This window comes from Phaethon aethereus (assembly GCF_964289735.1).
Source record: "Phaethon aethereus genome assembly, chromosome: 7".
Lineage (NCBI taxonomy): Eukaryota > Metazoa > Chordata > Aves > Phaethontiformes > Phaethontidae > Phaethon > Phaethon aethereus.
The window spans coordinates 36,333,420-36,347,889 of NC_138583.1; the positions used below are offsets into that span (position 1 = coordinate 36,333,420).

General features: G+C 42.0%; 2 protein-coding genes across 2 annotated transcripts in view; both read left to right on the forward strand.

Moving 5' to 3' along the window:
- TACC2 (transforming acidic coiled-coil containing protein 2) overlaps nt 1-3,802 on the forward strand; it is a gene marked incomplete at both ends in the record, with an annotated part of 127,636 nt that extends 123,834 nt beyond the window's left edge. The window contains 4 exons of the mRNA XM_082002323.1: nt 1,194-1,354; nt 1,942-2,048; nt 3,177-3,297; nt 3,737-3,802. Coding sequence (XP_081858449.1) covers nt 1,194-1,354; nt 1,942-2,048; nt 3,177-3,297; nt 3,737-3,802 — 455 coding nt within the window. The remainder of the gene's footprint in view (nt 1-1,193; nt 1,355-1,941; nt 2,049-3,176; nt 3,298-3,736) is intronic.
- A 279-nt stretch (nt 3,803-4,081) lies between these two features.
- Nucleotides 4,082-7,691, forward strand: LYPD3 (LY6/PLAUR domain containing 3). The gene is made up of 3 exons (XM_082002247.1): nt 4,082-4,943; nt 5,797-5,913; nt 6,523-7,691. Exons 1-3 carry the CDS (start codon nt 4,889-4,891, stop codon nt 6,726-6,728), a joined length of 378 nt encoding a protein of 125 aa, XP_081858373.1. The 5' UTR covers nt 4,082-4,888; the 3' UTR covers nt 6,729-7,691.
- Nucleotides 7,692-14,470: the final 6,779 nt, after the last annotated feature.

Sequence of the window (14,470 nt, forward strand, 5' to 3'; positions counted from 1 at the left end):
GCTGACGCACGGCGTGGCGCGGTCGCTTCTCTGGCCTTAGGCTAGCAAAAAAGCATATAGAAGGATTGAATATGCAAAAGGAAGAGATTATCCTGAGTTTGGGAATTGACAACTTTGACATTTCAGAGCTGACCAGCCCTGTGAAATAGTTAATTCAGATGAAGACTTCTATTCAAATAAAAAAAGTAAATTCTTGTTTAGTTTTTTATATTTCAGAATATGAAGGCCTAATGAACAGTTGTAGATTCTGAAACGCCCTGTGCTTTTTACATGGGAGAACTTTATACCTTATTTTAGTTTCTATCATAGATAACGGAAAACGGTAATATAAAACTGCTGTGTTTTGCGGTTGGTTTTCATTTCAGTATCGCTCAAAGTAGCCCTTAAAACATGGACACACGAATCATATATTAGGATATGAAGCAAGCAGTGAAGCATTTTGGAAGACAATGCCAGAGCTTTTCTTGAGTGTTATACGGGTATTCCAATTTATCAATAGGTCAATTCCTTTGAAAAGTTCTCTTCCATATGGATTTGGATTTCTGATGTGTTCTTTCCACCATCCCTGCCTCAAATTTAACTATGCCCAGGAGAAGCTTGAAAGAGGTTTTCTGCAGACCAAAATGTCGAAAGTCTGTCTAACGTTAGATTTCCTTTCTGGCACTTGCTACAGTAATCCTAAGAATGAGAGTTTGCAAAATACTGTTTTTCCAAGGGAAGAATTTGAGTTGAATTCCATTAAAGAAAGTGCTTTGTTTGTGCAGGATTAGAAGAGATGCCAGGAGATGACAAGCATCTATCAGCAATGGCAAATAATTTATTGCCAGCGCTAGTAATATGCATAAATGTCCTTTCCTCAGCTAGTGCATCTTCAGGCAGACAAGGGAAATCCCACACCTGCCTTTTTCATGGGAGAAGCAGAGTTCAGAGTGAAATAAATCATCAGAACAGATACATTCACATTTTTCCCCAACATCAAAATACTTAAATACCACTGTATTTAGCAACCTTTTTCCAAAACAGGATGGTGTCTTTATATAAAAATTACTTTTCTGGATTCTCGCAAACTTACTAATACACAAGATAGTGCACAGTGTAGTAGAAGCTATAGATGATAGTGAAATCAGTGTTCTTACTCCTGTTACCCTTTAAAAAAATCACTTTTTTCCCTCCCCCTCTCTTCTTTCTAACAGAGGATGAACAGAGAGAAAAATCTGTCTCCCATCACACTGTTCAGCAGCTGATAGTGGAGAAGGAACAAGCTTTGGCAGATCTGAACTCAGTGGAGAAATCACTGGCAGATCTCTTCAGGAGATACGAAAAAATGAAAGAAGTATTGGAGGGGTTTCGGAAGGTGAGTGATGATGAAGTCCCTTCCTTTGAAGAGCAAAGCTGAGCAGGCTCTCGGGCGCACCAGTGCCGCTTGGCAGAAGACGCGTCTTTGTCTCCAGTCGAATCTGATGTACTGCATTACACTGCAGTGTGCTGGAGGGAGGGGGAACCTGAATGCTTATTTGTGCTTTCCTTTTGGAATAGCTTTAGAAAGGTGAAGATTTTGCACAAAAATAACTTGCTCCTATCTGTGACAGTGCGATTTCAATAGATGTCACGTAACTGCGGGACTTGAGCACGTGTCAGGGCTGGCTCCTGGCCTGAGCATCCTGTTAAAACCTCGGACGTGAATTCCTCGGGTCAGAGGTTATGTCTAAAGTGCGTGACGTAGCGTAATGCTCAGATGAAGGATTGCAGCCATGTTTCAAACGCAAACAGAAGAACAGTAAAGCTTTTTGCACTGTGTAATACTGCTTCAGGTGGCCTCTGTGGGGGAGTGTCCGTGTTAGACTGCAGCCCTTCAAATATCTGAACGTGAGTCCCACAAATAGGTGCCTGTCCCACGCTTCAACCTCTTGGATTAAACTTAATGTAATCTTCTCATTTAAGAATGAAGAAGTGTTAAAGAAATGTGCGCAGGAATATTTATCACGAGTAAAGAAGGAAGAGCAGAGGTATCAAGCGCTCAAAATTCACGCTGAGGAAAAACTGGACAGGTAATTGATTGTACACATCTCCTTACAGGAGTTCATGCTGCAGGAGGATTCCTGTGGCTGGACCTCGCATCCCAAACCTGCTCCTTCAACGTGCAGAGCACCGGCTGCTCTGTGATGGAGTGGGGAATGAGATGCTGCAGTGAGAATTTCTGTAATGCGCTGGTGTTTTTTCCAGCTCCTGACCACATAGAACACCTTAAATTTCTATTTTTGTCAAATGTCTTCAAGTTTCTTCAACGTATTTTCCAGGGAAGATCAAGAAAGAAGCCATTAGCTAGGTTTATGCAGCTATGGAGGGCTGTGCTGAGATATTTGCACCTGCAGCCAGTATTCCTGCCCCCAGAGATTTGCTATTGCCCCTGCGCTGTATTATTGCCCCTGCGTCAATCAGCAGAACAGAACATGTAAGTGCTGCCCTGCTGTTTCAGTGCAGACCTGGTCAGGAGGTCTCTCCCCGAGTAACACCGGTTATCTAAGCTGGATCAGCCCAACTGGTGCTGAGGGCAACAAGGAACAGTTGCACAAAAGATTGTGCCAGATGTGCACGGCTGGCAACTCCTTAAGCCATTCTTAAGAAGTGAACATCAGATTAGGGCCTAAGAGAGGCAGCTATGGTTGATTTTTTATTTTTATTTTTTCCTATGCTTCCATGTAATGACCAATTAAGCATTTCTAGCGATGACATTCAGGACTCATATTACAGTCCCCTAGACCCAAGAGATGTTTCCAAAATGTCACTAGGAATGATCAGTGCCTAAAACAAAGTAAGACTGGGATTTGCTTTCCAGCTGTGGTCCCAGCTGTGAGTCTAGACTGTAAGAACTGGAGATCGGGTTTAGAAACTGCCAGAAAACACTTCTACCTAAGTCATATTTGTGACCCCAAGACAAATATCTGAGAGAAGGATGAAGGGAATGACACAGGCATTAAGAAAAGACACTGCAGCCTCTGCTGCACAAGAGAGGGAGTCATGAAAAGTCTCTGGGGACAAGTCTCAGAATACTTTCAAAGATACAAAGAAAAGAGCCTTGCCCTCACCGCCCATCCGTTAAGATGCAGTCCATCCTTTGGTACCCGCCGTCCTTTCCTGTAGTGAACCTGACATGACAAAAATCTGTGTTTTTCTAGAGCCAATGCTGAAATTGCACAAGTGAGAGGCAAGGCTCAGCAAGAGCAAGCAGCGTATCAGGCCAGCCTTCGTAAAGAGCAGCTGAAAGTGGATGCATTGGAAAGAACACTGGAGCAAAAGGTGAGTAGCAATTCAGGTCTTCTAACACAGAAGTCAACAGGATGACCGAAGCTCGGCCTTGCTTAGAGCCCCTGGAAAAGAGGGTGAAAATGATGCTATGAAAAGTGCAGCCTCAAAACAAATGTACATGACATACTATTGTAGTAATATCGTGTGCTAGGAACGACTGCTTACAGAGCTGTCTGCTTTAGTGCTGAATTGTATCTATTGAAGTCGGAGGAGCTGTATGTGGACATAAGGAAGCGTGTCATTTGAATGCGCTATACGTAGCCGTACTATATATGCATATATATCTCTCTATATGTATCGATATTCTGTTCTCAGTATTGGAGAAAACTTAATTGTCCCACACTTCTCCCAAAGGTTGGATAATTGGAAAAAAAAATACTCAATGCAACAATATTTTTTGTAATACTTATTATTGCCTTTTATTTTCCAGAATAAAGAGATAGAAGAATTAACAAAGATTTGTGATGAACTGATTGCCAAAATGGGGAAAAGCTAACTTTTAACCAAATTTCTGGACTTCGATATTGAGTGCAATATGACCATTGGCACACTGATGTCCATGCATTTATGTGGACAGGTTATATTTTCACTTTTTCGTATGCACTACTGTATTTTCTTTCTAAATAAAGTTGATTTAATTGTATGCAGTACTAAGATGACTATCAGAATTTCTTGCTATTGTTTGCATTTTCATAGTATAATTCATAGCAAGTTGATCTCAAAGTTCCTGTATCAGGGAGATTGTCAAGTTCTCTAAGAAATTACAAATTGCTGATCCTAGCCTTCCCTTTGTACATGAGTTCCCATGTTGGATGTCTTTTGGATTTAATATAAACATGTATTACTTGCATGGGGACTCTTGCCTTAAGGAGTGTAAACTTTATCTGCATTTGCTGATTTGTAAAATAAAATTAAAAATGAAAAAAAATTGAAACTGCATGTCACTTAAATGAAATTCTCTATTGTAAATAAATTTTTTCGTTGAAAGTTGAATATAAGTATGGCTCTATTTTATGTACTTGCTTACTTCATGTGCAGCGCCAGGTAACAGCAGCTCTTTGGAAGGAACTCCTCTGCAGAAAGCACTTCGTGGGTCGCTGCTTGGACCACTCCGTGGGTCACAAGAATATACTAGTTATGTGCACAGCTCCATGCCTATATATAGATATATATGCTAGATTTGGACCATTCATGTCCCAAGCGTAGGCTTAATCCTTAAAAGTGTTTAATACTCTGACCCTGATCCAGCAAATCACGTAGGCAAATGCAGTGAGACTGTTTGCGTGAATTGGAGGCTGTGACATGCGATGATGGGCTGATGGTTTTTAAGTGTATGTATCACTGAAAGGTGAATACATTTTCCTCTTCTTGCTACTGGAAGAATTTGCCTGCAGGGCTTGTGGAGACGAAGTACGTGTGACTAGAAGTACAACCAGAATAAGCTAGCTAAGTAGCGTTCTCGCACACCTCGTTATCCTATAAGTTATCCTCTGCAGAGGATTAGGTATGGTAAGATAAGCGTTAAGGCTTTAATAGCAAACAAACTCCTTTCTTTGGCTAATGGTGCATCGCCTGTATCTCCATGATGTGGACTGTCTTCAGCTTGGTTCTTGTCAGCTCCCTTTTTGTAATCAAAAGTAAGTCAACTCCCTTTTCTTTCCTTTTTTAAATTTATTTTTCATTCCCTACTTCAGGCATGGCTGAGCCTCTTTGCTGTTCTGGGCTTCTCTCCTGGGTTTGTTTGGTTTCAGCTTATTTTGTGTATGTAGTTGGCAGCACAGAATTTCATCTCTGCTATTTAATGTAAACATAAATGTATATGTTGACAAATTTAAACGCACGTGTCCCTGTGGACAGCAAGTGCACCTTCTACTCTGCAAGTCTGAAGGACGGTATTTTAAAGATATTTCAAGTTCATGCTTGCCTTGGAAAAGACCATGTAGTTTGAACTAAGGAAAAGAAAGAGGATCGAGTAATGGTTGTAATGTTTAAACAAAAGCAAAACTCTTAAGAGATACTGTTGTGCCTTCCAGCTGAGTTGATACTTTAGGAGAAGATGAAATACGGATCATTCATAGTCAGATTTTATGTGTTTGCAATGTACTTTTTCATGGTACTGTGGACCAAAGACCATGATGGAGGGGGAAAAAACATGATATTCCAAAGTTGTTACAGTGGACTCTGCTCTGAAAATGTTACAGAAAGGTGTGGATGCAATTACAGAACATCAGATATTCTTGGATTATTTTAAGAGCAAATTGTAACAATATAATAATAAATGGCTTTTTTAAGTATCTTTAAAATCAGTATCTGGACCACTTCTAAAAAAGAAAAATTGATAGACTTGCAGACTCTCTACCTATTTTTTAAACCTTTTGGCAAATTTGCAAGTGCTTCAAACAAAATTGGAGTGTGTAGCTGGTATTTGAAAATATTTTTGTAAACTCTAAACACTACTGTTACAAGTGGTCTTTTTTTCCTTAATGCCAGGCGAAGCACTGCAGTGTTACACCTGTGTAGGTTCTAGTGATGAAGACTGTAACAGACAAGGAACTCAGCAATGTCCAGGCAATTCAGATGCGTGTGCGGTCATTAGAGGACAAGCAAGTAAGTAGTCACAAAGAGTTCAGACTCATTAAATTTTTAATAATAGAAATAAATAACCAGGGTTGGAAAGAGAAGAGTATATAGTAAGCTAAGGAGAAAAAGAAAGGTAAATGTTTTCTCTCAAAATAAACCCTATTAATAAATCTCAGTCCCTAATTTTATTGCCTTAGCAGTATTCTGATACAAAATCCCTGAGTACGATTTGTCAGCATGCCATGATGATGAGCTGCATCCACACTATGTGAAAGCTATAAAGCAGCGTTTCAAGTATTACCCACTTTTTACCTAAATCTGTCATTTTTAAGTTAAATGACTTGCCTACAAATTAGGAAGGAAAAGAAGCTAATGAGGCACTGTATTTGAGCATGCTTGGAGATACTTAAGGTGCATCAGTTGTATCTAAGATAAATTAAAATTATTTAGTTTTAAGTGGGAGCTTGTTAGTGTGCTGTAATGTGAAGCGATTGTATTCATTTACTCGCAAGGAAGGGCCAGTCCTCGTGGTGTTGCTCAGTATTGGATGGTCAGGTTCCTGCTGAGGGGATGCGGGCAGGAGCGGGTGACCATGAACGTGCTGGTCTGTTTGGGTTCAATGTGGCTCTGTTCTAGGCGGCGTTATGAAGTCCTGTTCGTTCAGGTCCTTCTGCGAGCGGGCAAGGAGGGACGGATCCAGAGCACCTGGAGTGAACGTTCACTGCTGCTACTCAAACAACTGCAACGCAAAAAGCTTGGGTTCAAGAGTCACCACCTCGGCGAGCTACTTCTCTCTCCTCGTTTTTATGTTGCTGTGGCACCCATTGTTGAAGCTGACATGAGGAGGGGAAAAAAAAAAAAAAGAGTATCCTGAAGAAACAAGCCTGCCTTCTTAGAAAGGGATGATCATATTTCCTAATCACGTTACTCCACGTACCATATTTCTCGGTAGGCAAAAAGCAGTAGGCAGACCTGACATGTTCAGATAAAAATTGTTCCATCTGCTAAATATGTCTTGACCTATTTGTAGGAAACGCTGCCCTCTTCTTGTTTATCGTAAGGGATTGGTTGTGCAAATATGTAAACTTTTCCTACAATTTAGATAGCGTGTATAAAGGGAAGGAGAAATCTCAGCTGCAAGTAGCCTTGTAGTAGGGTAAAGGACAAGTTCTCTTCCAAATGCTGTTTACTGTTGGCAGCCATTCAAAAGCAAGCTAAAATTTTCAAGCACAAAGTTACTGAAAATTCTAGCAAGCAAATTAGTCTTTCAGAGAACATTTGCGAACGGACAAAGCCAGAAAACTTGAAATAAGGATGATTTTATATTAATACAAACTGGTAAGAGAAGGTCATTAAGGGAACAATGCATGGAGGTATGTTATATTATGTATATTTGCTGGGGAAAAAAACCCTACCAGTCCTCTCTTTTCTGATCCTTTGAGAATCTTACCACAACACTGGAAGAAGAAAAAGAAAAAAAAAAACAGACCTTGGAAGTTGTTTTGAACTGGTAAGCTCCCTCCAAAGATCAGTTGTTCTCTCTCTGCTGCTGGTTTTGAGAACAAATTGTTAATCCCTGTTTTGTAGGCAAATTATAACTTGAGTAATAACACTTTGATTATCCAAATTATTCTTGCAGTTTCAAGTATGTAGTTAATTCTTCGCTGTCCTAAACTTTGTTTTTTGCGTAAGAGTACATAGCTCCCCCTTCAGTGACGTCAGTAAGAGTTTGAGTTGATCTGTGGTGGTTCATATATCCTTTTCATACTCGGAGATGTTTAGAGATATGATGAACTAAATCAACATTTTTAATAATCCCATTCATTGCAGTCTTGCCAAGTAAATGATCCAGAATGGGCCACATCGTAGAAGGCATTGTGCATCACTAGCTAGTAGGCAGACGTTCCTTTGACATGGTTATGTTGAAATGAGGCAAGACGAGAGAAGTGATGTAGTAACACTAAGCAGGGTCTTGGGTCTATAATATTGGAGAGCAGGGTGGTACCTTCCTTTGATTCAAAACTCAGAGGGACAGACAAGCAGATGAGTGGTATTTGTGGATTTTAACGTCCAACTGTGATGGTCTGGTCTAATCTCTGGCACACAACTTGTGTAGAACTGGCTTAAAGCCCATCCGCTGTAATTGAAGTAGAGGTGGTCTTTCGAGTTCTAGTTTTAGTGGCCCATTTGGAAAAAGATTTGATGGTCAAATTTATGGAACTCACAGAATACGTGGCAAAGTAGTTTTTCACTAGCTTTGTGTTGTGACTTCTTTTCAGTATAATTCTTTGAAAAATCAATTCCAGGCAGTGTGTCATAGAATTCTGCACATTCACAAAAATTTTATTAAGGTTGTGAACTGTAGAGAGCTGCTTCAAGTGAAATCAGTGAAACCTCCCCGTAGAGTATAACCCTAGCCTGCCTCGTAGCTGCTGCCTGACACGTGGACCAAACGGTCTCCTTGTTTTCTTTTACTTTTTCCTCTGTATGGATCCTTTCATCATCTCATGTAGATTGTGACTTCAGACTGGGACTATTCTTCTGGGGTTTTGTTCGAACGGGCTCTCAGACAAGGAGGTTCTGGTCTATGCTTAGTTGCTAGACACTAGTCTGATAAAGCTGTTGAATACAAAGATGGCAACAATGCAACTTGGCTGAGAATGTTAATTTAGACTTAAATACCTCATCTGTGTAAAAATCACTGAAGTTGGTTTAAGTATTTTTCCTTTCATTCTCAGCTTGAATCGGCTTCAATCTGTTCTGCTGCAGGCAATATGTATTGATTGTATCTTTATTTTCTGATTGTTCTGTAATGATAAGTCTGGACTGAATGTAATCTCTGCATGTGCTCAGTGCATTTCCTTAATGAGAAAATAAAATACATGCAATGGCTGACAATGTCTCTTGATAAACAAAACTTCATCTTTTAACTCGGATTTCCACTTGCATGTGGCGGTCTGCTTTCCAGCAGGAATTCTGGCTTTTTCTTCTGTCGGATGTATTTCTTAAATCTGTTAGATAACATAGTGAATGTTTATAGTTTTCTTACTGTGATATTTCCATGATAAAATAAGAAGGTAAGGCTTTATCCTCTTGACAAACACCATCTGTCGTTCCTGACTACAGCCAGAACTCGGATCTTCAGGCAGCTCACAGCCTCCTACAGCCTCCGTTTGATTCTGCCACCCCGCACGTAACGGGCTGTGTTTTGCTTTTTACAGGTCTGACATTTTTCCTTCCTAATTATGAACCTAAAGTGGGTATGCGTGTATATATCTAGAAATGATAAACCGTATTTATGGATTCATGGAGGGGTTTTACCAATGGTGCTTGGTATAAACATTAACAGGAAGATAAGCACGGAAAAAAATGGAACAAAATAGAAGGAATATTTTTTAAACTCCGTTAAAAATACAGAAAATATTTTAAAGTTTCCATTGCCATGACTATGCAGAGCTTTCCCCAGTCATGTAAAACAGAGAGTAATTGTCTTCAGTTTGGTTCTTCTGAAGTCTAATCATTCCCGGCGCAGTGCCATACTTTTTCTGTCTGCCTTAATGCTGATAGACGGTTGGGACAAAAGGAGCAGAAACTGCTTATGAAACGCCTTCTGTTGCAACTAAAAATGACAGGACTTCTTTTTCTTCTGCTGTATTAGTTGGGGTCTATGCAGTGGATCAGTTGGGTAAATACTGGGTTTGAGTTTAATGCGACCCTCTCACCTTCAAGAAAGGATCTCCAAAGCAAGAGATTCCTAATTTCTTATTTCTAAATGAGAGAAACTCTCAATTATAACTATAACTTGTAGGACTTACTGGTAGCCCCAAATCATAATTTCCATAATTTCTTTATATCCTCTTGGTTTTGGCAGTACAGGCAGCATTTCCTTATTTTCCCAGTCTTCTCAGAGACAGCGAGAGCCCCTGGGACCTACCCAGAGGGCACATCTGAGCAAAGTGCCCCTCCACTTTCTCAAAGACCATATGTGCAAATGTACGACTTAATTTGTGTCAATATTCATCCACACCTGACTTTTCCCGCAGTGAGAGCAAGGTTCCAAGTTCCCCTTGTTCTTGGTGAGGAATAAGCAATTCTGAAGGCTCATGAGCATTCAAATCTAGATTTTAATGATTACCTCAATACCGGCTGTGCTATTTAATGAAAGAAGTTTCACGTACGTCTTGGTGTTGCAGACCACCATTTCTTTTTTAACTTTTTTTCCGTGTGAAATGTGAGTTGTGTGGCTCTGTTCAGTAGGGATTGAAACAAAGAACACCCTTGTACCTTGTGCCATCACGTCTTTGTGTGCAATGACAGCTCAACTGTGACAGATTTCATTGTGAGCATCACTCTAAAGGGTCTCAACTTTTCTGGACCCTGTAGATGTTTAGGAGGTAGCCTGGAGCTGGTGGCTGTGGCTGGTGACTGTCCTTCGGGAGCAGTTTTATGCTTTAGAAATCAGAAGTCCTGACTGCAGTTCATGGAGCTCAAGGTTATCACCCTGCATACACACACACTCCCTCTTGTCGTCCAAAGCCGGCAGTGCACAGGGTGTTTTTAATTGGTGAATTTATGACATGCTTAGATGTAACATATTTACTCACAAAGGAGTGGAAAAAAATGACAGCAGTGTTAGTGCAAGTAACTGTGTATGAAGAGTGCAGCTAGAAATTCATCGAGTTGGTGGCGTAGGTGCAAGTAAACTTTGTTAGCATCTGAACAAAACCAGGGAAAAGCCAGTGTGGGACTCAGTTCAGAAAGAACCACAGAAGCAGCATGTAATACTTGGCAGTGTGGCTTTGTGGAAGGTAGGTCTTGTCAAAAACATCTCATTTGAGGTTACAGATTTTTGCTGATAAAGGCAAATATATAGACTTTGCAACACATTTCAGATAAAATTGCAGTCGTGATATACAGACTGAGAGTTCAAGAGCTAGAAGAGTGAAAGACTGCAAAAAACAAGTTCTCAGCAGAAGATCATCCAAACGGTATCTTGGATACAGGCGACCTCACATCATCTTTCCGACAATCTTGGGATGTTACCACAAGAAGTGTCACAAAAAGAACGGGCTGTCACAGTACCAGCATGTCTGCATCAAGATAGTCCTATGTGTTGCCATAGCGACCTGTTTGTAAGGGAGACAGGGAATGCACTTTTCAGGAACAAAACTAAAGCAGAGGAACGAGAGTGGGAGAAGATGCTGAGCATTTTGCAGCCACCCTCCTCTGCTCCGCGCTCAGCACCGGTGATGTGTGAAGCAGTACACTATCACTAAAACTGCTTACACCTATTCTAGCAACCTGATCTAGCCCCACAGGCAATAGTTCTTTCAAAACCTACCCTTTTAGCTACTAGCTCAAAAGACACGTAAGCATGAGACAAGGTCTGAAAGGTGAAGGGGATTTTCTCACTTGAAGTCATTTCCCTTTTCTGAGGACTTCTTGCCCTTCATCATCACTAAAATGTTTTTCATTTTTTGCTTTAAACACTCAAGGGAGGACGTGTTTGAACATCGGCAGAGACTTGGCTGAAAAATTCATGCTGATATTCAAGCGCAGTTTCCGATCTCCACTGCCTGCATTTGAGACGCCCTGTCACCTTATTTTGAGCAATGCCGGTCACCCTCAGTGTCTGAGTTTCAGTGCAAAAAGGTCAGTGTCTGCAGGACAGGCCTGGAGCTCAGAGGGACTGGCTGGGATCTCTTCAGCTAGGTCAGAGCCTGATTTTGCTTCAAGACAAATTTTTGATGCATGCTTTTGCTCCTGTGCTCTCCCAACCTTCATCGAGCTTTTGCAATGTGTTCTTGAGATCCTGAGGGTGTTCATCTCCCCTTAGCAACTTGTTCTTAAGCCCTTTTGCACCTTTTGGAGGACTTCTATCAAATAAAAAGAAAATCTCTTAAAGCATGTATTTATTAATTTCAAGTTCTCATATATATATGTCACTGGAATGACATTTCTAATAGCATAATAATCTCTAAATTGCCTCTCCCAACTCTATGATTGCTAGTTTCAGCCTTTATCAGCACAATTAGGTTTCGCTCTATTTTATATTATTTTACGCTGTGTATAAAGACTTAACGGCTAAGGCTCTGGAGGGCCAGCTCTGGAGAAAAGCTCCTGCCCCACTGGCACGCGTGCCAGAAACCCAGAAGCTGTGTTTAAAGCAGGATCCCTTTAAACCACAGTCAGTTGTCAGTCGGGCCTTGCTGCGGCTGCGGAGCTGGGTTCAAGACACGCTTTTAAAGCAATCCGCTGTCGCAGAAGGGAACTAAGCACCTTTGCAGTGTCAAATGGCCTTGGTGCTTTTTTCGGTCTCACCTCTGATTCACTCCATCGGTGGAAGCTGCCACCACCAGCTGTACATAGGCAGGGAAGAGCAGCTAGTGACAGCCCCTGTCCTCATCTCTCCCCTCGTTCAGTCCTTCTAAGGGTTAAGCTACACGTTCGGGAGCTGTCTTTTTGGACATTTCTTCTGCACTGTACCGTTAACACTGCTTATGAGTATTTGGCAGTCTCCATGACTTCAGTTTCCACATTCTCCCAGCCAGCTCGTACTGGATAAACATGTCTGGTTTTGTTAAATACTCAGTTTCAATGAATATGATTCTGGAAAGAGCAAATCAGTTACCGGGATGAAGCAAACCCATGAGGGGGCAGTTAACCGAGCCAGGAACGATGTTCATCGGGAAGTCACCTGAGCAGGGCTGTGCCCCTGGGGCACTGGCAGCGCGTTCGTTAGCATTCCTGTAATCACCCAGCAGGGCCTCGTGGGGAGGAGAGGTCTACTAGGCTGCTTGGCGATGTTTGTGCAGCAGGTGAAAGCGAGCGGCTTGTGCCTGGGTTGGTTTGGTGAGCTCTCCCCAAGCTTTAGGACGGGCAGGAGCTGCTGCTCAAGCATCTTCCCAACACGGCTCTGCCCTGTCGGTTTTTCTAGATTTAGTAGATCTTCCTCCCAGCACAGCCGCAGGGTCAAAACCCCCAAGACGGAAGCGTGCATGAAAAAAATCTGCGTGTCTTTAGGGTGTGTTGCTCTTGAAATGAGGGCAGTTTTGCAGTCAAGTGGGTTTCACCAATTGCTGGCGATTTCAGCTGTGATATTTTGGGAATTGTGCAAGCCTGCAAGGCTTTCAGAGCTGGCCTAGATGAGACTCTTCTGAGAATGATGACAGGTAGGGAAAAAAAAGAAAACTTTGATTTGACACCTCCTGTTAACATTAGAGAGAAGCAGTCCCTGAAAAAGCCATCTTCTGCCTGCTCAAAGATCAGGGTCCCTTGTGGAAACTGAAAATAAGACTTTGCTCATAAATGATCAGGCATTCTAGTGATCTCATCTGACCTTTACTTTAACATGGCTTATCCAAAGCTTTTTATGCTTATCCAAACTTTGGCTCCAGACCACACTGCAAACCCGAGCTATTTGGGGCAAATCCTGGTGACCTCTCTTTCAGCTTGCTGTCATCAAGAGGATGAAGAGAAGATTACTAGCCCATGGACGGGGTATCCCGAGCCAGCAAATAAACAGTCCTCCCTGTCTTGGAGCTGATCTTTAAGTCATGGTGTGCTTGAGGATCTTTCTGTGCCCAGTCTCACAGACCAGTTCTCCAGGAGACAGATGGCCTGCGGGCTGCTTTGGTCTTGAGAAATACAGAGTCAGCCCCAGCGCTTAAAATAGTTCTTAAAATAGTTCTATTTTTTGTTTGTTTTTTTTTTCTTAAACAATTTTGCTCTAGATTTGCCCAGCAACTACGGAACCATTTTCATTCATGTTATTTTCATAACTGGGAAACTGAGGTCAAGGTGGCCACAAGCCCCAGGCAGGCAGAGAACATGGGATTGGAGCCGATGGCTGATATTAGGACAAGGTTTAGCGATGTTGCTGCCGCTGGAAGTTTGCCCTGGCTGAAGCCAGGTGCCTGCAGACAGACACCGAGCCTCAGGTGCCTCAGCCCTGTCTGAGCTCCAGGTCCTCTCTCAGAGCTGGCCGTCTGGATGTTAGTTTCGTCCCCCTTTCCTGCCGGTTGCTGCTGGGAATTTGGATGCATTTTAAATCAGATGATTAGACTCTGCTAATTCTGCATGGAAAGTCTAAAGAGGCTGCAGTGCCAAGTCAGGGGCTCATTTATGGAGCTTTTTTGAGCGCTGGTGTGCTCATTCTTAACTATTCTTTCTGCAGTAAAATCTCCTTCGTTGCTTTGCTGCAGAATTTACAAAAGAAACTCCTTAGGGTGTCACCTGATCAATGTACTTCCACTCGGTGAAGAGAAAACCTGTCTTCAGCCCCGTAGCTGAAGCACACCAGTGTCTCCAGGTGCTGCAGCAGGTCTGGTGTCCAGGCTGGGACACACAGGATGAGGTCATCACATTTATGTAGCCCTGTGGCCTCCAAAAAAGGCTGGCACACTGGACAGGTAATACAAACAGATCTGATGGTTTTGCTGTTTGTGTACAAAATAGAAAAAATTACATGGAAGAACTGGTACAAATATGTTTAGATTTGGATAATGCTCTTGTAGCGGTGATAGCCTAAAGGCAGAGGTGAGGGAAGGTTTGGGGGAGGTGGGAGGCTTTCCTGAGGCCAGCT

Excerpts from the sequence above, each read along its gene's own strand:
- LYPD3 (XM_082002247.1), top strand. The coding sequence starts at position 4,889 with ATGATGTGGACTGTCTTCAGCTTGGTTCTTGTCAGCTCCCTTTTTGTA. Across the intron at positions 4,944-5,796 it reads CTCCCTTTTTGTAATCAAAA|GCGAAGCACTGCAGTGTTAC; the intron begins GTAAGTCAACTC and ends CCTTAATGCCAG. Across the intron at positions 5,914-6,522 it reads GGTCATTAGAGGACAAGCAA|GCGGCGTTATGAAGTCCTGT; the intron begins GTAAGTAGTCAC and ends GCTCTGTTCTAG.